Source organism: Pomacea canaliculata, linkage group LG1, assembly GCF_003073045.1.
Source record: "Pomacea canaliculata isolate SZHN2017 linkage group LG1, ASM307304v1, whole genome shotgun sequence".
Taxonomy (NCBI): domain Eukaryota; kingdom Metazoa; phylum Mollusca; class Gastropoda; order Architaenioglossa; family Ampullariidae; genus Pomacea; species Pomacea canaliculata.
The window spans coordinates 918,750-941,446 of NC_037590.1; the positions used below are offsets into that span (position 1 = coordinate 918,750).

Sequence of the window (22,697 nt, forward strand, 5' to 3'; positions counted from 1 at the left end):
TTTACATTATTTCAGCCAGTGGTTGTAGAATTCTTATTTGCCGTCACATCATCTCCCAATATCAATCCGCTGTGTCAACCTCCCACCGACAGTGGCACAAGTGGTTACCTGGCTGTTACACCTGTAGGGAGGGAGGCCACAAGGACAAATGAAGAAAATAGTTGGGAGGGCAAACACTGGCGTGCAAGAAATGCTGAAGACAATAAATACAAGAAGACAAGAAGACTCATTTTCACTGGATGGATGTTTTGTAGGACCTGACTCTAACGGACGACCATTAATCTGGAGGGAGACGCGGCGTGTGACAGTCTGTCCGTGTCTGCTGCTCTCACAGTGGAGACAAGTCACATAGAGACAGAACACGCTAGGTAAACATGTGTTTACTAGTGATGAACACGTGTCTACACACGGACTAGCAATGAACACGTGTCTACGTGTATACACAGACTAGCAATGAACACGTGTCTACATGCACACGCCAGCTGCAGTAATCACTGAACACTTGTCTACATCCACACACATGGCACTAAAGAACACGTGGGCGGGTGACAGTCACACGCAGGTATTCAGACAGGAAGCTTGTTGTGATGTTGACAGCGAACTGTTTGTCGACTTGCCTGTTGGTCCTAACTTCCCCTGCTTCATGCTTCATGTTGTGGCGACATCATCGTGAGCTCTTCACGGTTCACGCGTGCAGACGCAGGCAAGCGTGACAACTCAGGCCTGTCCTCCCTGTCACTGCTGCTCTCCCCCTGTTTGTTTGCTTGCTTTCTGCATCACATCTTCCCGTGCAGCTTCCTGTTCGTTTTTGTTGATATGTCTGCTTAAGCAAACAACACGTTTTCTCGCACTAGGACTAATGAATGCACTGATTGACACCTGTGCTGACATCTTTGACACCAGCGGTTGGTCTGGGTACAGGGCTGGATGTGACGGAGCTGTGCCTAGCAGACGGCACCAGCATTTAGCGGAGGACAAAGTTCCGGAAATGTAAAATCCTGCGTGAATGTTGCTTTAATGGTACAGCCTGTGTGAGGGTCAGTAGAGGATGAACATGTTTACTGTTTACTGAGAGCAGGTGCACTCTGGGTAGTGGCGGGGCAGTCATCCTGGGACTGGAGTCTGTTGACAGCCTTTGTGTTCTTCACCTCGTGTAAGCCAGTTAAAGGTAGTTACGTCATTTCGCGGTCACGTGAGGTAAAGGTAGTTACGTCACTCCGCGGTCACGTGAGGTAAAGGTAGTTACGTCACTTCACGGTCACGCGAGGAAAGTTAGTCAGGTCTTATATGGTGAGGTGAGGTAAAGGTAATCACTTTATGTGAGTTAAAGATAGTCACGTCACATTGCGGTCACGTGAGGTAAAGGCAGTCACGTGACTTTACGGCCGTTTTGGCTGTGAGACGTAGACTTCACGTCTATGGGAACCAGCGTGCTGTGAGCGTGGTGCCTCCCTCCTCTCAGTCGCAGCCTTGCTGTCCCCATCCTTCCCAGGATGCCCAGCTCACGGTTGGGTGCACTGGGGAAGCAGGAAGTGACACGGGAGGAACTGGCCAGGTGTGTGGCGACCAGCGCGCAGTGAAGCAGGTTGAGCGAGGTGGCAGGGCGTGAGACGGGTACAGTAACAGTGTCAGTGTAGCACCTGAAAGTCTTGTTTTGCTGTGCAAGATATTCTCCCTCCGACGAATTGTGCGTTTAAAATAGAAAATGCAGTTGCAGTTGCTTCTGCGTCACCTGCGTGGAGACCGGTTGTACTGGACGGTTTTTAAAACAAATCCTCGCACATAAATAAAACCAGCGCCCGACACCTACCTTAATTTCTGAGAGAGGATGCCAGTGCGACCCTTGCTGGCAGCCACACCTGCAAGCTGTTGGTGCTTCTGGCAGACTGCTGGCCATGCTGTGGGACACATTGCTGACAGTATCCCAGCATCGCTCCACACTTTGCTTGAAACTTTGGTTAGCAACCAGATTACATGTACAGTAGTTGTTTTCTCTAAGGAAATGGCGGACTGGCGGTTATATGAAGCTAACGGAGTTGTTACTGTTGTAACAAGTAAGCGATCGTTTGCCACACGAAGCTTTAAGAGAAAATAGTTCAGAAAATATCCATCATTTCATCATGGACCTTTTTTTTTTTTGGGTGGGGGAGGACACTGTCATTCACGACGCACACCTACCTTAATTCAACCTTTGACATGATGAAGCTGTAACGGTAGAGTAAGACAGTTATACGTGTAAAGTCCTCACGTCCCTCTGCGTCGATATACTGCACGTGATGTCCACATCACACCGTGGGGGGGATGGGGAGGGAGACGATCTGATGTCGAGGCGCAGGGCGTAACAGTACTCACGAGCACATGCCACAGGCCTGGCAAAGATGTCCTGTGGTCAGCTGGTCAGATGTGGGATAAGAGCAGCATCGTGTGTGTGTTAGTGTGCGTGATACTAATTTATCTCTAAACTCGCTTTATTTGGATTAGCAACATGAGGGAAGCGTCCTGGTGTGTCCACACGGCTGAGGTTGGCGGCTGAAGACATCTTCCATTCACTCTTCTCTTGTCAGCGGGAAGCCAGGGTTCAGTGGGGCGACTGTGGCGTCCGTCTAATGACTGAACATGGCGACACTTGCATTGTACAGGAGGAAACGACACTGTGACAACACTGGAGGGACCTACAGTTCGCCTGTACCTGCTTACATTGAGAGAGAGGAGGGACCTGGAGTTCGCCTGTACCTGCTTACATTGAAGAGAGAGGAGGGACCTGGAGTTCGCCTGTACCCTGTTTACATTGAAGAGAGAGGAGGGGCTGTGTCACCAGAGCGTGGCAGCTACTTTCTAGGACCATGTCTCACATGATGTTTGTTGTCTTGTGCTGTTCTCGCCGCCTTCTCTGTCCTGTGAGTGGCTTGTGTTGTCTGGTTTGTCTATCAATGTAATTGCTTTTAGTAGGTTTGATTAGTGTGAACACAGGTACGCTCAATAATGCCGATCGTACAGAACACACCAGCCGGTGTAGCGAATCGAAACCTCCGGGCGTATCTAAACGTATGGGTATAGTCTGCGCATGCGCACGAAGCGAAACTTCACTACCGCCTGGTAGTTTACTTGAAATAAAAGTAAAGGATGAAGCATTACAAAACATTACGAAATAAAATGGCATTGCAAAAGCAAAATTATACAACTCACAATATGCTTTGAGCTGGTTTTTGATAAAATAAACCCAAGAAAATATTTACTAATCCATCAGATGTTTATTTATCAAAAACCAGCTCAAAGCATATTGTGAGTTGTATAATTTTGCTTTTGCAATGCCATTTTATTTCGTATGTCCTGTAATATTTCATCCTTTACTTTTATTTCAAGTAAAACTACCAGGCGGTAGTGAAGTTTCGCTTCATGCGCATGCGCAGACTATACCCATACGTTTAGATACGCCCGGAGGTTTCGATTCACTACACCGGCACGTGCTGTGGATCGCATGCAACCTTTGCCCTCTGACCTTCAACAGCGTTGACGTCGATGCACAAGGCGCTGTAGTGGGTCACGAGTTCAAAGGCCAGGGGAGGAAGGGGTGTGAGCACCTACTCACGGCCCCTCTACAGTCTACATACAGCATGCTTCTATTTTTAGCTACATCACGTGGTGTACAGGGCACGTGTCGCCGTCTGTCAGGACGTCAGATGGTAGCCGCCCGTATCGGATGGAAGGAGCAAAATAAAATTGATCCCTCCTTGCATGCTGCACACTTCGCATGTTGACAAACAAAAGATGGAGCAGAGAGCGGGCAGTAAAGTCTCGGTGCCAGTAACATGCTTGTATCATGAAGGGTCAAAGGACGGGTGTGTGTCGGGGGGCAGTCTTCTCTAACCCTGACAGACCGTGGGAGGGACACTACCATCCGAGGACTGGGATTGACTGCAGTCTTAAGGCTTTTAGAGACCTACCTTTACAAAACTTTCTTCTTAATAATAATTGTCTTGCGCACAATCCCAGCACGTGACGTGGCTCTCCGCGCTCACATTACCTGCTGCTTTCACTCTACAGTAGAAGTCTACCTCTGGGTAGGAGTGTCTGCTTCTCACTTTACAGTAGAAGTCTACCTCTGGGTGTACAGTAGGAGTGTCTGCTTCTCACTTTACAGTAGAAGTCTACCTCTGGGTGTACAGTAGGAGTGTCTGCTTCTCACTTTACAGTAGGAGTGTCTACTTCTCACACTACAGTAGAAGTCTACCTCTTGGTGTACAGTAGGAGTGTCTACTTCTCACTTTACAGTAGAAGTGTCTACTTCTCGGTGTACAGTAGGAGTGTCTGCTTCTCACTTTACAGTAGAAGTCTACCTCTTGGTGTACAGTAGGAGTGTCTACTTCTCACTTTACAGTAGAAGTGTCTACTTCTCGGTGTACAGTAGGAGTGTCTGCTTCTCACTTTACAGTAGAAGTCTACCTCTTGGTGTACAGTAGGAGTGTCTACTTCTCACTTTACAGTAGAAGTGTCTACTTCTCGGTGTACAGTAGGAGTGTCTGCTTCTCACTTTACAGTAGAAGTCTACCTCTGGGTGTACAGTAGGAGTGTCTGCTTCTCACTTTACAGTAGGAGTGTCTACTTCTCACACTACAGTAGAAGTCTACCTCTTGGTGTACAGTAGGAGTGTCTACTTCTCACTTTACAGTAGAAGTGTCTACTTCTCGGTGTACAGTAGGAGTGTCTGCTTCTCACTTTACAGTAGAAGTCTACCTCTTGGTGTACAGTAGGAGTGTCTACTTCTCACACTACAGTAGAAGTCTACCTCTCAGTCTACACTAGCAGTGTCTACTTCTCACACTACAGTAGAAGTCTACCTCTCAGTCTACACTGGGAGTGTCTACCTCTTAGGTGTTTCCGTGACATCCAGTGACTAGTTTGAGTGGACGAAGGGTGTGAAACCGTTGCCATCATCGATGGCAAACATAGTCCTCTTGAGTGAATCATCGAAGATGAAAAATAAAGTATCCGTGTGACCGCACGCGCACGCGCATGACACAAGATGCACAACTGTTGCCCAATAAGCGGCAAGTTGATGGTGACGAATGTATTATTTTGCTGGGGATCACAGCTGGCCTCATCCTCACTCAGATACACAGACCAAGACTCGTGATCGCTCGTCACGTGGCCCCGCGTGATGCTGTTAATAAACTTAGCACTTAGCTCTTGTCGCCTGGGCCCCACCCACACCGGAAGTTGGATGTGTGGACGGTGGGTTGATGTCCTGTATAAGTGGCATTGATCAGCCTGCGGAACTTGTAGGACACTCAGGGCTGTGGCGAGAGGCTGGCTTTGTTTGACTGACGAGGAACAGAAAAGATTAGTTTCATCCCTTCCTGATCATCCTGTGTCCCGTGTGAGCGGGTCGTGGTGGCAGTTGATGTCGTGCTGTCCGTGTGTCCCGTGCAGGCGGTCGCTGTCGTATTGACGTGTCCCTACTACACCGCCCGCTCGCCATTGTCAGCGGTTAGACTTGTAGAGACAATAAGTACAATGTTTGTGAGTAGGATGCCATCAAAGACTTGTTAAGATAAGAAACTTTGATTTCTCACTCGCACCTTTGTCAGCGGAACGCTCGCTAACACAACTCTCCGCTCCCAAGGTGTGACACGTGTGCGGACGACAGTCCCGGGGTTAAGTACCCTCACTCCGAGGTGCGCTGAAGACACTCAAGCGGAAGTTGGGGGCGCTACGTCTGTTTGCTGAAAGACAGGAGCGACCAGACAGTGTCAGGATGGCAAAGGTTAAAATGAACTACGGAACAGAGGTAAAAGTCTTTTGGTGATTAACACTTTCTAACCTGTTGTATGTCCGTGTGACAGCACACGTAACTAGCTTGACAGTGTTGGCTAACGCTTCTCTACAACTCTTGTCTGGCACTAGGACATGTGAACACAGCTCAGCCAGCTATGGTCACAGTCATGGCCTCGTCCTCACATCGGCGCTGTCGTCATGGTGGTCTTGACCGCGTCTGACGACTGTTATGGTTGATGTCTGCTGTGTCTGTGCACGCCATGATCCTCCCTACTTTGCTCTGTGCATCTACAGGCGCGTGCTTGATTAGTGTCTTAATTAGTGTCTTAGTGTCGGCTTGCAAGCTAATCCGCTACACAGGCCGACTCCCAGCTTTGGTCTCACTTATTGTTTCTCCTCTCTGTAGTCTGCTTGGCTTAAAGGCTTTGTACTTGTGACATCTTCCTTGAAAAAATCATGCAAGACACCCTCCACAACCACCTTACCTCAATCTCCATTGGTGGCAGACCCCTGTGCAACCTCCGCTTTGCAGATGACATTGACCTCATGGCAGGCAGTAACAACGAACTTCAGGATTTGACGGACAGACTCTCCAGGCGAGCGGGGGCCTATGGCATGGAAATAAGCTCAGAAAAAAGCAAAGTAATGATTATTTCCACCACCGACAGCAGCAGCAACATCGTCATGAACGGCCAGAAACTGGAGGAGGTCAACAGCTTCAAGTATTTGGGTGCCACCCTGACTAGAGATGGTTGCTGTACAGCAGAGATCCGTATCAGGATTGGTATGGCAACATCCGCAATGTCCAGGCTGGATAGGATCTGGCGAAGCAACTCAATCAGCTTCAGTACCAAGCACAGGCTGTACAAGTCCCTCGTAGTGTCAATCCTACTCTACGGCTGCGAGACTTGGACGCTGCTTGCCGCAACGGAAAAGAAGCTCCAGGCCTTTGAGAACAAGTGCTTGAGAAAGCTGCTCCGCATCTCGTACCGCGAACACAAGACCAACGCATACGTACGGAGCACCGTAACCTCCCTCGTGGGCCCACATGAGCCCCTTCTGGCAACAGTGAAGCGGCGCAAGCTCGCCTGGTTCGGTCACGTCACCCGCCACAACACCCTGTCCAAGACGATCCTACAAGGAACCCTCGAAGGGAGCCGTCGTCGTGGTCGTCCGAGGAAAAGCTGGGTCACCAACATTAAAGAATGGACCGAACGCGAGATGCCAGACCTGCTCTCATCTGCTCAAGACAGGACCGGGTGGAAAATTCTGTCTGTTGCTGCTGCCGGACGGTCCCCCCTACGCCCGGACCGGGCATGGGACTGACCTGACCTGACCTGACTTGTGATATATTGCCCGCTCGGCCTCGTAGATAATCAGGCTAGGCTGCTGGATATTAATTATACTCGAGATGGCTGTCAGTGGTAAGCGAGCAGATAGACGCATTTACAGTTGTGGCAACTAACAAACTAGAGTGGACTAGTCACTTGCCTGACAGATTCATTGTATTCATTGTACTAACAGCGGATTGTCTAACACTCGTCTCTCGTGACATCCTTTAGTTTGTAATAAAACCTGTTTTTCCTTAATTCTAAATTCACCTTGGGACACAAAATCTTTCTTCATAAAACGCGTTCGTCATCTTATTTCCAAACATGTGCCCGGACTTCGCCCTGTGATCCGTGTTCCAATCCTCTTGTCTCCCAAGTCAGAAGCAATGACGGAGGGTCTTCGTAATCATCTTTGAACGGCAACTGGCATTCCTCTAGTCTAGATGGATAGCTGCGTATTGTATCGAGACACCAGCTAGATAGCTTTGTGTTGTATCGAGACACCAGCGGGATAGCTTTGTGTTGTATTGAGACACCAGCGGGATAGCTATGTGTTGTATCGAGACACCAGCTGGATAGCTTTGTGTTGTATCGAGACACCAGCGGGATAGCTATGTGTTGTATCGAGACACCAGCGGGATAGCTATGTGTTGTATCGAGACACCAGCGGGATAGCTATGTGTTGTATCGAGACACCAGCGGATAGCTTTGTGTTGTATCGAGACACCAGCGGGATAGCTTTGTGTTGTATCGAGACACCAGCGGGATAGCTATGTGTTGTATCGAGACACCAGCGGGATAGCTATGTGTTGTATCGAGACAGCAGCTGGATAGCTATGTGTTGTATCGAGACACCAGCGGGATAGCTATGTGTTGTAGATATTTTTCACTGACAGTAGCAGGTGATGACCCGGTGACGGGCCTCCGTGGCTGCTGATGGCGGTAGTGAGGGTTGCTGTTGCTGGCAAGGGTCTCACAAACTCAGTTTTGTCTGTTGAGGGAGGGATAGGTTAGACTACCATCAGATGACATCTACCTACGTGTAATGAGTGGTGTGACAGTTGGTGTGTACAGGGGTTGACAGTACTCACTGTGATGTGCTTAGTGTGTGAGTGTGGTGGTCGTTGTCGAGATTGTCTTGTCTCACCTGAAGCTGTCTCGCCCTCCTTCAGAGTGGACATGTGAGTAGTCCCACCTCACCGGAAGATGAACCGCTCCTTTGGTACGCTTTTGGTGCTGCATTTGATCGTGGACAAGTTTGTTTTACATGGCTAGATGACACCAGCCTGCTCTCTACCACCCCTCACCTCACCTGTCTGCTGTCTTCATTCTCCTACTTATTCTTTTCCGTTTCAGTCTTTGATCGCCGTAAGTAATCAGTGAAATTTGAGAACCTTTGCATTAATGCCTACTGGGGGATAATCGCCATTAACGGTTCTTGACATGTGTTGCTATAGATGGTTCTTGGGGGATGTTCTAAGAAAGAGAAAGTGTTTTATTCTGATTGTGTTCACGTACCAAAGCTAGGACTGAACTCACTATGGAATGTTTGTGAAGATGTTCCACCTTTGCTTCGAGAGAGAGGCCGACAGACTGTTAGCTTGTGTTGTGTACAAAGTGCGTGGAGTGGCAGTTCACTTGCTAACCGCTCTGTGAACACCTGTACAGCGGTCCCTGTCCACCACAGGCCGGGTATCTGATGAGGTCACACTGATGATAGGGAGAGGTCACCAACTTCTGTACACGTGCAGGTCACACACACACCAGACTATGATCACAGGGAGAAGTGAAAACTTTCCCACATATTCACGTGACACACTACACTGCAGACCTACGGCGATGTCACAGTGTCACAAGATCAGTTTGATCACAAGCTCAGGTGTCACACTCGTGTACAGGTAGACGTCTGCACATTTGCGCCTTCTTTTCTTCACAGCACTCGGCCTCTCGGCAGGCCTGTGTACATTAAATTATATTAACAAAAATATGGTAAATACTTTTTACAAAAGTATGTGATAAATATTCAAAAAAGATTTTTTAATTTATATATATCAGTCAGTCCTTACTACTATCTCTTTTTATTACTTATTAATATCTCTAATTTTAAACACAGTCATGAAAGAAAGTCCTTTTCTCAGGGCGATTGTTAAAACATACTCGAGTTCATAGTCCGGCACAAGGTCACTTTTTGCCGTTCACACTTGGTGATGGTCTCTGACACTGGAGCCGTATGCTCCTCGAGGAGTAACAAGGAGCAAACTGGAGCCTGATGTTGCAGTGATCAAAGAAAAGCCCCCAACCCACTGTCGCCTCCACTCGGACAAGCGACCTCAACCTTCTGTGACAGACGGCGCCTCCTGGGGTCAGACACTGTACTCACATGGGGACGAGCGACCTCAACCTTCTGTGACAGACAGCGCCTCCTGGGGTCGCACGCTGTGCTGGCCGGCAATGGTTAACTACATTGTCTTTCCCTTCCACCATGCAACTAAAAACTCCTATTACTCATTCAACAGGTGTGGCTCAGTCACCTGGCTGTGCCAGCTAGTTAACCTCGTCACCGCTCTGTCACACCAGGTCACGAGGACTACAAGAACTCCGTTCATTGCCAGAAGTTTTCTAAAGTCTTAGTGTCATGCGATGTTGGTGACAACACATTTGAGGTGTTGCTTGGCCCAGCAGAGCTTGGTGACACTGCACAGCCATGTCAAAATGTCACCATTCATCGCCCTTTTTATTTCCTTCCAGCCGGCCCCCAACGGCAGTGTCAACGACGACCACATCGCCTTCAGCAACGATGTCGGCGACCAGGGTGAAAATGGCGGCGAACATCCACAGACGGAAGAGGTGCCCACGTCACTGCGCGTGCGCCGAAAGGTCAAGGAGTCGTGCCGCAAGTGCTTCTCTATGAAGACACTTAAGCGGAAGTTGCCCATCATCCAGTGGCTGCCCAAGTACAGGTAAGTGCTGCTGCCTGGCGATGGAGCTAGTCGCTTGGCACCCCGGGTACGTGTGTCCGCCAGTCTGTTGGTGTAAACACTAGTCCTAGTTGTTGCATTGTCCCACAGTGCAGGTCTGTCTGTGTGGCGACTTAAAGTGCTGTCCGAGTTACACAACCACCAAGCTTGAGCCACTTCCCTACGTCTTGCAATTTCTCCTCGTTGAGATAATAAAGTTGAATTGAATTGTGACAAGGAGAGAGGTGACCATGTTCCACATATTGCTGTTGACCTTATAATCCAGGCAGGACGTTGGCAGGCCATCTAGCGGTGTGCTAATGCTCCCCTATGCTGAGTCACACCTATCCTTTGCAAGACACTGAGAATAAGTCCTACATTAAAGAGTGATGATGTCTTGTGTGTACAGGCTAAACCATTTCCAGTGTGACCTGATCGCCGGTCTGACGGTGGGTCTCACTGTCATCCCCCAGGGTCTGGCTTATGCTGTCGTCGCAGGGCTTCAGCCTCAAGTAAGGGCAGTGATATCAAAGACAGACAGATGCACACAGCACAAAATGTCAAGCTGCTTACCATCTGACACCTGTATGTCTCTCTCTCTCTGCCATTTGTGATGAAAGGATTGCTAGCCTTTGTGGGCTATTTACTAAGTTTTGACAAAGTGCCTGAGATTAGAAAGTCTTCAGGGATTGACTAAGCCGACCATTCTCACACCTTTACACCTGTTGTTATTGATGAAGTTTCTCCTTAGCCTGTTTTAGCTTCTCCCATATTCCTAAACAGATATAACAACATTCGTAGCTTAGTAATCAAATCCTTTTTGTTTATCTTTCCTGGATCTGCTTATCTCCTATTATCCCTGCAGCATTAACTGTTTTAAATTTTTGGCATTTTTGAACTTGTGTGTGAACTTTGTATAAATGCCCTTTTGTCCGTGTCACTTTGGAACAATCGTCTCTTACTCCACAGCATTTCTTCCCCATTTTGCTTGCAGTACGGCCTGTATTCGGCATTTATGGGCTGCTTTGTATACATGTTTATGGGCACTGCCAAAGACATCACGCTGGGCCCAACAGCCATCATGTCTCTGCTGACAAACACATTTGCAGCATCAACTGTGGAAAATGACCCCACCATGGCCATCGTATTGACTCTGTTTTGTGGCTTAATCCAGCTTGCCATGGGTCTTCTGAACTTAGGTTGGTGTTTGATTGTCTCCTGTGATTGCTTTATCCTTTCTAGCTTCACCACTAGAGTTATCAGCTGCAGCCTGTAATAAGATTAATTCTCATTTTTATTTTCCTGCCTGTGTGACCTATTCACTTTCTTAAAAACAGGAAAACTATATTCTGTAGACATTGCAATTAGAATTAGTGGAGAGATGAGGACTTGTATTGTAAAATTTGAATCAGGGCTCTAGGGTTCCCCTACAAGCTGTGTAAACTGAACACACTGACAAGATCTCAAAGTCAACATCTCATTTCAGATCGCGTCTACTTTCTTACTGAGCACAACCTCTTTAGCACATTTCAAAGCTCTTGGCTGCAAGCTTCAAGGATGTTAGAAATACAAATTTACGTCAACCCAAATGTACATAGTAAAAGAAATATTAAAAATTTACTCCCCATTTTTGAAACTAATAACATGAACGTAACAGCTGTTGACAATAATGAGCTGAGGTTTATTTTCCACTCAGGCCTAGTCTTTCTTTATGAACTGTGGAAATATTGACTGGCATATGATGTGTCTCATGTACATGGAAGGTTACCAGTATATCTTAAGCTACATTATCTTGTGAACTTGTTGATTGACAGGTCTAATGGTCAGCTTACATATGTGGTGAACTTGTTTGTTGACAGGTATACTGGTCAGCTACATCTCTCATTCGGTCATTAATGCCTTCACTTCTGCTGCTGCCATTACCATTGCAGTTGGCCAGATCAAGGTTAGTGGACCACATCTTAGCTACATCTCATTACTGTACTTGGAGGATTTATTCTTGTTACAAGTTCACTAAAGTATAGAAGTAAGAAGCAAGTACAGTTTGTCGTATCTTATTGTACTACTCAATATGCAGTAAGTCTGCATGAGACAGCTTTGGGTGAAGTGGTTTGTATTTTATACTATTGACCTGCCCTTCTCGTCTGTTATTTTACTGGTTTGGCATGTGGAACTTGTGTTAAGTATCTACATTCGTAAGGAGTTCTCAAGATGGCTTTTCAGACATTTAAAAAATGCGTTATTCTGTTATTCTCATAAAAGTGAACTATGGTAGACAAAACCTGAATTGTTTACTGGGGACTTGGGACCAGCTGTAGGTACCTTCACCAGGTTTGTCCTGGCTGTCTGAGTAGTGGACTGGGGGTTGGGGTGTACTAGCTGTACTGGTGAAAGCTGGGTGAGAAATGGCGAACAAAGAAGTGTGAGCTGCCCTTAGAATGGCAGGACAGGTTTCCAAAGCAGTGGTGCTACTCCTATCTGCACACCCACTTCACTCCTAGCATCAGTGATAACACTTGAAATAATATCATTCATCATCTCTGTGCCGCCTGACGCATGAAGTGACAACAAATGACCTCCGTCTGGTTCTGTCTGCTGCTGCTCTGGGGCCTGTCTTGAGTGATAGGCCTCTGCTTTTGAGGTCCTTCTCAATGGTTCCCCTCCATGTCTCTTTATTCCTCTTTCCCTGAGGTGTCCATTGCAGGGCCGTTCTGGTGATTGAGTCGGGAGGCATGCGGTACACATGTCCTAGCCATCGCCAGTGCCACTGTTTTATTTTTTACATCATTGGTGATCATCACTGCCCTAACTCGCAGTTCTTCATTTGAGATGGTGCTGAGCCAGAAGATTTTTAGTATGCTCTGCAAGCACTTGTTTGGAACACTTCTAGCTTTCTCTTGATGGAGGCTGTGGTCTTCTAGCGTACTGAAAACACTAAGGACACTGGTTGTGAAGATCCTGATCTTTGTGTGGGTGCTGAGGCCAGTGGATCTCCAGATGGGCTTGAGCATTGCAAAAGCTTGATTGGCATTGCTGATCTTTGTGTTAACAGTCACCATCTGCTGTCATCTAGCTGCCAGGTACACAAATTCTTTTATGTGCCTTAGGGGTCTTCCGCTGATTGTGAGATGATTATTATTTGTCATGTTGTTCCTTAGGACTTTTGTTTTTCCAGTGTTGAATTCCATCATACTGGCAGTCTTACTTAGATTTTTGGTTTTTTGTTGGAGGTCTTGGTGCCTATGGGATGATAGTCCTAGGTTGTTGGCATATTCTAGATCCTCCAAGACTGGTGGGTAGTCCACTGTAGGCCCTGTCGACTTCCCCATTATTTAGACATCTAGCAGTAGCAGGTATTCACAAGAAATCAACAGACCGTTAACTACAGCTTGCAGGTAGCTTTTCATTCTTGTTCAGCCATTAGTCGCTGAATTAATTGGATTACCACAGCTAAGACACAGCAAAGATTTAGCATAGTTTATCACTGGTAGTGGTGCTAAGAGCTTCAAAATGTCTGTCTACCACAGAGCATCTTGGGACTGAAGAATATTCCACAGGATTTTATGCCAATGGTGTACTACACATGTAAGCAGATCCCACAGACAAAGTAAGTGAACAGTTTGATGTCTTGTTTGTCTGCAGATCATTTATGTTCAGTAAATGTATCAGTGTTTTGTTTTCTTATCTTCTTGTGTAAGGTAAAATGTAGTGACAGTATATGTCACATCTATAACATAATAAATCTAGCACAGTACGTGCCATTTAAAACAGACAACAACAAAAAACAGGTAAAACGTGCCATAGCTTAATGGCTATAGGGGTTGTGAAGATTGTTTATAGCATGTGTTGTTCTAGGTACATCCGGCAGTGAGACAGTAGGCACAGAATACAAAATACTTAAGTATACTTTATAGCAATCTACAACTTGTACTGAATGCAAGCTTGGAGGGGCAGTCAGTGCAGAGAATGAAGGAAAGGAGGGACATGGTCACATTTTTTGCTTTGAGCACCAGAGGTGACGCAGAGTTGTGTACGTTGTGAAAGTTGACTAGCATGTGAGAATGTCCTCCCCAGAACAAGGAGTGACAGTAATCAAGCTTGATAGAGGGCCTCCACAGACACATGTGTATACAAGTAATTGCTGTCGGTAATAACTTCAGTAAATCAGGAATTTGAGAATGATTTTGTTTTCATTCTTTTTTTTTCACTTTTCATTCAGAATATGGGACATGGTGATGGGTCTAGTTTCTATGGTGGCACTTTTTGCACTGAAGGTGAGTAGACTGTAACATCATGAAAGAGACATGTGTCATGTCTGAAGTCAGTTTATTTGCAATGTCACCTATCATGTTGGATGAAAAGAGATGCCAAGTAAACCTCTCCATAGTGAAGATAAAAACTGTTGCTGTGTAAAACAGTCAGGCAAAGTCAGAAAACGAGTTCTGTGTACTGTTTTTTTAAGAGAATAAAGGAGTTTGCACTCAATACTTGTTCTGTAAGGCAAGTGGTATGTCATAAAAAAAAAGGCTCTCACTTTGTGCTTGTCTTCTGACACCTTTTCTTAATATTTATCTTTCCTGATAGTTGCTGATGCTTTATTGTGATATTTCTATGGTCACAAAGAAGATTACAAATATTTCTTTGATGAAGATAATGAATCCAAAATGTTATTGAACAGAAACTTCGTGAGATCAAGTGGAAGGACCAGAATGACCCAGAGAGACCAGTCAGACTTTATGTTCGAGCTGCTCGCAAGTTTCTCTGGCTTGTTGGAACAGGTATAGTTTGGTGGTAACGCTTAATGCTCTCTTTGTGATCAGTATGCACATGTGTATGTGTGTGTGCGTGAATGTGTGCATCAAGCAGCCACTATAGTTTGTGTACCACTGCAGTAGGTTATTTTCTGCTGTTGGTTTGTTATATTAAAGTACCCAAAGTTCAGATGACATTTTGTGTATAATTTTTGTCAAAATTAAAATTATAAACTTAAAGTAGGTTTGTACATTGTCATCACCATCACCAGATCAAAAATTGTGTAAATTTCATCACTTTTCTAAATTTTTCCAGATCCAAATAAATGAGAAGCAAAATAACTTTGTGTAACAATTGTTTTTAAAAATGAGTTTGTAGATGTTTATAATAATTTTGCTCCTGAGTAGGTTAGTACCAGATTTGCAAAAGAAGTGCTTCAAATAAGGTCAACACAAACTATGTTTTAGGTGCAAATGCCATCGTGGTGATTGTGGCAGCCGGGGTTGCAGCTGGTATGTTAAGTCATAACATCAACGTCTTCTCGCTCACTGGCAAGATCACCCCTGGTATTCCTAACTTTGAGCCACCAGCGTTTTCCAACCCAAGTATCAACCTCACTACCCCAGTGGTTTTTGAGGTAAAGAGTCTTTCTGCACAGTGCAAGTATCAACCCTACTACCCCAGCGGTTTTTAAGGTCAAAAGTGTGGGTTGCACAGTGCAAAAGTGCAGACTGAGACCAGAACAAGCTGAGCTGGCAGCTTAGCTTCATGCAAAAAGCATAGGATGAAACTATAAACACAAACACTGCAACTACTTCAAAATCTCAAAAACAATCCTTGGAAAGATATGCTAGGCAGCCATAAGTTTATATCTTATACAGAAAGTTTATAGCATGGTTGAAGCTGCATGACGCTGTAGCTACTGATTTCCCCTAAAAGTACAGCTTTCCCTCCTCTCTCTCTTTTACACACACACATTTCATCAGATCTTTGAAAAACTTGCACTGATTTGTTTAGCTGTTTACTGTTTCTTGATTGCTCATTTTGTAAACTTGATTTACATTAGACTAAAGTAGCTCTATTCAACCATCCCATATTTATTAATCACCAATTTGAGAATGTGTTTTGTACTTTTTTTAACCTGACTGTTTTAAATATATTTTCAGAAAATTGGTGCAGGTTTTGTTATTGTGCCGCTCTTGGGTATTGTGGAGGCCATAGCTATTGGAAAAGCTTTTGGTTAGTATCGTTCTGCATCATCTTGTCTCAGGTAGACTTTGCAAAGTCTTCAAAGAGGAATGGAAAGGATGCATTTGACTTAGATGATAGGGACTATCACACACTTTTTCATCTGAAGATTCTTATTTGTATATATTGTTTATCATACTAATGTGTGGAAGATAAGAAATTCTTGCATAATATTAGTACAGATGTTTGAGTGGTTCTGTTTGTGACACTCTTATCATGATAATTGTGTGACACTTGTCATGATCACTGTGTGACACTTGTCATGATCACTGTGTGATACTTGTCATGATCACTGTGTGATACTTGTCATGATCACTGTGTGATACTTGTCATGATCACTGTGACACTTTTATTATCGCTGTTTGTGTGACACTTGCTGTGCTCAGTGTTTGTGATGCTTCTTTGTATACTAATAAATAAATGGAATAATCAGAAATGGACTATTCTTTTCTCATTAATTTTAGCACGCACCAACAACTACAAGATTGATGCTACACAGGAGTTGATATCAATCGGTAAGTGGAGACATTTTCAAATTTCTGAAGAAGGGTGATAACAGAAGAAAACAATATATTTCACACACTTTTGTGTGGCATAGCAGCCAGTGTGTAGTACACATACTGGTGTCATCACAATGGTAGATTGAGAGCACTCTTATGTTGGGATCATAAGCTACTGCATGTGGGACTTGTAATTTTTTTTTTAATTAATGCACAATGCCGGTGAATGGCCTACACATATACATGTGGGTACGGCATACATGTGCTCACTAATGACTAAACAGACTGTACCAGACAATGATTCTTGCTTATTTGCTGTAATAAACAATTATCCAATCAGTGGTCAAACAGCTGACATAAGAAGCCATAGATTTATTTATAGCACATAATCCAATAAGTAATTCTTTGCTCTGAAGATGAAAATATAAGCTACAAGTACAATAATTCTTCTATTATAGATATATATATATCAAAGCTACAAGCATAGAGGAATAATTCTTCTGTTTTATTTTTGAGCTAGTTATTGAGTTATTAAAGTTGCCCCAGTTTTTCTCAATATATGTGTAATTTATGTAAAATTTAAAAACATGATGTGACAGACTTGCCAACATTATATGAATATTTTTATATTTAAAGTAAAAACTATAAACTTTATTTGACAGGAGTTGCCAACATTCTCAGCAGCTTTGTACATTCCTACCCTGTTACCGGTAGTTTTTCAAGGTGAGTAGTTCTGTGATATTATAGGTATGCACCTAACTGCACAGCTGTCTCTGGAAAGTACAAATCAACTAGCTTTGTAAAATATTCAACTTCCACTTACGACATATTGGGAAAATTAGTAGTATCTCTTGAAAAACCCAGTGACTCACTCTGTGCCCATGTTGATTACTGTAGTGCAGTTCTTGTTGGCTTGTCCAGTGAGAAACTAAACAAACTTAGGGAATTCAAAAATATGCTGCCTGCATTGTTCTACATTAGCAACATCACAATTCTTTAATTGAGTGGCTCAGGACACCATCGCTGGCTTCTAGTCAGGATGCACATAGAATACAAGGTGGTTCCTTTGATTTTGGTGTCTTTACAGTGGAAGGTTTCCTGACTTTCTTTCTCATTTATTCCCCGGTAGAAACTGTCACCAGATCACCAGTAGAAACCATGCCATGTGCCTTTCTACTTGAAAAACCAAAATTCTCCCTTTTCACATTTGAAACACACAGCAATTCCCAGGAAGTGCACTTAAGGCATACCCAAGAACTAACAATCAATTTTGAGATCTCATTTTTTCCAAAAGTATTTAATGGATTGACTGTGTGTGCATTTATGTGTGTTGGGGAGGGAAGTGTGCATGCATGTTGTGAGTAGTTTCTGGCTTGTTTTTAGATTAAGCCTTGTTCAGTTGTAAAACTGCTATAAACAAGATTATACTGAATGTTTTTCTCAACGTACAAGATGGCAAACTTTTAGAAAGAGCCAGTATATGATAACAACAATCACTCCACTGCTCTGCTTATTGCTGTGATATTACAGCACATGATACAATGCATAACTCCACTGCCATATAGCAAACGTGATCACATTTCTACCATACAACTCCTCAACGTGCATGCTACAATGTTTGTTGTTTTTACAAAAGATAACTCACCTTCCATGTAATAGTAGTTCTTGCTAATGCTTGCAGGACAGCTGTGAATTCACAGAGTGGTGTTAAAACTCCAGCTGGTGGCCTTTTCACTGGTAAATTTCACATTTCATGGAATCTGTTAACTTGTAGGTAAAAGAAGCTTTTAAATTATGCTTGATACAAAGAGGTACACTTTTTTGTGTAAGTTTTCCTTGAATCTTGCATGTGTGCAGTTACAGAGACACATTAATACACACGTTTGTGTTTACATGCTGTGTGTAACATTTTTTAGCAACCTCATATGTTAGCAACATATCATCGCTGCTGAATGCTATTTGTCTTGCTGTGGAGCTGTCATTACTAATAGAGATGTCAGACATTTGAAGCCACCTCCTACATGCTACTGACGTCACGTGGAGCAATTATTACTATGTCTGACATCATGTGGGGCAGTAATTACTATGTCTGACATCACGTGGGCAGTAATTACTATGTCTGACATCATGTGGAGCAGTAATTACTATGTCTGACATCATGTGGAGCAATAATTACTATGTCTGACATCATGTGGGCAATTATTACTGTGACTGACATCATGTGGGCAATTATTGCTACTACTACTGATGTCATGTGGGACAATTACTACTATCACTGATGTGGCCACTTGCTCATCTACACAGGTGTGCTAATCCTGTTGGCACTGCAGTTCCTGGTGAAATATTGCTACTACATCCCCAAGTCAGCGCTAGCGGCTGTTATCATCATGGCTGTCATTCAGATGGTAGACTACAAAATCGTTCCTATCCTCTGGAGAACAAACAGTATGTTGTACTTTATGATTTCGACACTGTATGTAGCTGAAATGGTGGGCTGCTTGGCTGTGTCAAAATACATCCTTCTATAAGGACAATTATTAACATTGCTTTGTTCACTTCATTGTGAGCACTGATGAAATTTGTTTCTTAGTGAGAAATCATTAGGAGCAGGTAAAAGCATTAGTGGTTTTAGAATTGGAATTGATGTAAGCAAAATACATCTCTGTAATATGTCAGGACAAGAATTATTCCGGACATTTCACAGTAGAAATGAAGAGATCATTTAAACTGGGAGTTAACTGGCCAGAGTGAAAATAAGTCACATGATCGATGTATCAGTTTCATGTTTAGAACTGGAACTGACTCCACTCAGAAATGAAACAATGGAATATTTAACAATAGATATCTTTTCAAAATAGACTTAAAGCAATGTGTGTCAGAAAGGAAAGTGACTTATACTTATATTGTGTGTTTCAGAATAGAGCTGCTGATACATCTGATTACCTTCGTGCTTTCTTTTGTTTTGGGTATTGAGGTTTGTATTTTATCACTTCTCTCTCTCTGTGCAATCTGTGTATGTTTGTGTATTTGTGGAGAAAAAGAAGACAAGGAGATTATTTCTGCTTCTCCTTGCTTTGAGGCTTATTTATTCTTCTGAATGTAGTGGAAGGTTTACTTTTTTTTCTGGACTTTTTCTAGTTAATTAATATCAACACACACATATGCATGTATGTGAGAAAGACATGATGAAACGTTTTAGCAGTTATTATGAACTATTCTTACTTTTATGAAAAAGTGAAAAGGAGAAATCAATAACATGAATGTTGTGCATTTTTGAAAAAAACTCAAGTAACTGTAAATGTATATTGTAATAATTTTGCTGTTTTTATAACAGTAGCCTGAATATAAAGTTCACAAATAAAACAATGAAAGTTTTCAATATCTATTATGTCTTCACATAAAGAATCCAATCAGCTCTGACTTTCCCCTATAAAGTGGACAATTGTGTGCTTAAAGTATTTAAAATCACAGTTTCCTGTAAGGTAGGCTATTGAAACTAGTATTTCAGAAGGCTCTGTTGTGTTAGAAATCTGCTGAAGTTAATAATCAGTTTTCTACTGTAGAACAGTGCCGCTTGTATTAATAATGCGATTTCTCCTGTGTTCAGTATGGCATACTGATTGGTGTTGGACTGTCCCTTCTTCTGCTCTTGTACCCAATGGCACGACCTCGACTTCAGGTAAGGACACACACATTTTTCTCTGTGTGTGTTTGAGCACACAGAAACAGAAATGTAGAATTTTTGTGAGAAAGAGGAGATAGAAAAGAAAGAGCATATAAGTGTGTACATATATGGTCACAAAACAATGTTGATGCACTTGTACATGATTGTATGAAAGTACATTTTGTGGTTGTGTGCATGTGCAGGTATATTACCTATCTTTACATAAAGGCATTTCATAACAACAAGGTTTCAGCATCTTCATTATACAACCAGAAAATGGAGTGTGTGAGAGACTGTTACTTTTTGTAGGTCGCTTTAGCACACACAGTACTTACTGCCTGTCACCAGATGATTTGTGTATGGTGTTAATCAGCAAAGTACACTCTCTGTCACCAGGTGACACAGAAGCAGGGCATTGTCATCATACAGCTAGATCAAGGTCTTTTCTTCCCAGCTGTGGAGCATGTGGAGGAGAAGATCATGAAAATGGCTCTGGAAGATGAGAAGCCTAAAGCTGTTATTGTGGATATGAGCCATGTGTTTGGAGTAGACTACACAGCAGTCCAGGTATGGCTGATTATGTCGAGTCCGTTCTTCAGAACAATAACATTGTGACAGTTTTGTCCTCTCAGGTAGTATCTTTGTAGTGATAAGATTGTTCATGTGCTAGATCAGCTAACATAAACTAGATATCACAGTGAGTAAACTATGGGCAACAAAGGGAAGAAAATCATTCATACCTTGGCTGATGGCTAATCTGCTGCTACTGGTCACCAGAGGAAACAGTGGACAGACTTGCCACTTAGGTGGTAAGCAGGTGTTACATGGTATCCATACTTCCAATGCTGTAGTGCTGTTAACTCCCCTTATAACCTCCATTCACTCTCATGTACATGTCAGCTGAGCTTGGACAGTCACTGCAAACAGCACTCCCTGCTCCCTCCCAACAGATAGGAAGGTGTGATAGTCACCCAGAAGAGACGATGAACAAAATAAACACTAGGGGACACACTTGAAGAATCTCATTGTGTTGAGAATAGTTTCAACATGAATTATTTCCCTTTGAGTTGTTCTTTCTGCTTTGCCACTTGACGGCATTGGAATAGAAGGTAACTGAACACCGTTTTGAAATAATCTGTCAGTTGTCCATATAACATGCATTTATACTACACACATGGAAAAGGACGCTGTGCTTAAATTAGCAAAAATTTAATGTTATGCCTTGAATCAACATTGTTTTTTTATATCTTTGGTAGTCATGCGAGATGAATTTGTTGAAATTCATTCTTCATGAAGCATTCTTGCTATTATTGTGACTGTGCGGCATCTTTCTCACTTACCCTTTTTCCCGTTGTTTTATTTCAACATAAATGAAACAATAAGGAAGCTAAATGCTGAATGAAATAGTTTAATTACAAATGTGGGAATTATAACTGTCTGTATTGAATTTTTGTAGATGTAGAAGTTCAGTCATTAACAGCATGCATTAACAGAATCAAGTTCTCTATGCTTTGCATTGCATTTATCTTAGGGATGACTAAATAATGAGTTGAATTCATTCTTTCCAGACTTTCAAGTCTTTACTGGCAGATGCTTCACGTCATTCTGTGCGCATTATTTTCTGCCAGATAAGGGTAAGTTGTACATACAACAAAATGGTGAGTTGTGTGTCAGCAGCAAAACTTAAAAAAACAACTTTTTTCTTTGCACAGTATCCAATAGCACTATTTTAAAACCATGTTGATCTAGGGGGAATTATATTAACCTTAAATACATGTTTTATAATCAAAATGAAACTTGGAAGGTAGTTTTTTTCCTGGAACACATTAGTGACTGTGGCTTTATTAACTGATCAAGCTTGATAGAAGCTGAAGGATCCAGTGGTCACCACAGCAAGAGATTGTGAGTCATGATTGCATGTCTCATCTCTGACGTCCTCAGTTTCTCTGTAGAGAGCTAGTTTAGGTTGCTCTGGCTGTTACAGCCTTAATAGTTAACAGCATAAAACACCACCTTCAGCCATCCAGCCATTAAAATATTTTGCTTTCCCCTTTATAAATTCTCATTTTTGTTATGCATAGATACATGAGTATATATTTCCTGTGAGTTTATTTATTGCTGATGTTTTATTTCATTCTCACAGCCACGGGTCATGAAAGATATTCTAAAAGCAGACATTTCTAAGCTGAAGACATGTGGCACAGTGGAGGAGGCTTTAGAAGAACTCTGTTCACAAGGTACATTATTATAATCACTGCTGTCTGTTAGAACTCTTTTCACAGGGTGCGTTATTTCAGTCACTGCTGTCTGTTAGAAGAACTCTCTCCACAAGGTACGTTACTACAATCACTGCCGTCTGTTTCCTCCCTTGTGACTGTGTTCAGTACACCATGTCTTCTCTAATTCATATCCTCCTTGAAATTCATGACTGAAATATTTAGCTGTCAGCTACCAAGTGGTGAATTTCCTA

At 43.2% G+C, this 22,697-nt stretch overlaps 1 protein-coding gene across 1 annotated transcript in view; it reads left to right on the plus strand.

Moving 5' to 3' along the window:
* The window catches only part of LOC112576380 (sodium-independent sulfate anion transporter-like), a 51,976-nt gene that overhangs the window by 23,795 nt on the left and 5,484 nt on the right, over positions 1–22,697 (plus strand). The window contains exons 2-19 of the mRNA XM_025258765.1: positions 9,855–10,066; positions 10,473–10,575; positions 11,058–11,262; positions 11,923–12,008; positions 13,591–13,670; positions 14,283–14,337; positions 14,742–14,841; positions 15,283–15,452; positions 15,982–16,054; positions 16,528–16,578; positions 17,226–17,286; positions 18,245–18,300; positions 18,868–19,015; positions 19,480–19,537; positions 20,171–20,242; positions 20,624–20,794; positions 21,796–21,861; positions 22,371–22,464. Of these exons, the coding sequence (XP_025114550.1) occupies positions 9,855–10,066; positions 10,473–10,575; positions 11,058–11,262; positions 11,923–12,008; positions 13,591–13,670; positions 14,283–14,337; positions 14,742–14,841; positions 15,283–15,452; positions 15,982–16,054; positions 16,528–16,578; positions 17,226–17,286; positions 18,245–18,300; positions 18,868–19,015; positions 19,480–19,537; positions 20,171–20,242; positions 20,624–20,794; positions 21,796–21,861; positions 22,371–22,464 (1,861 nt within the window). The remainder of the gene's footprint in view (positions 1–9,854; positions 10,067–10,472; positions 10,576–11,057; positions 11,263–11,922; positions 12,009–13,590; positions 13,671–14,282; positions 14,338–14,741; positions 14,842–15,282; positions 15,453–15,981; positions 16,055–16,527; positions 16,579–17,225; positions 17,287–18,244; positions 18,301–18,867; positions 19,016–19,479; positions 19,538–20,170; positions 20,243–20,623; positions 20,795–21,795; positions 21,862–22,370; positions 22,465–22,697) is intronic.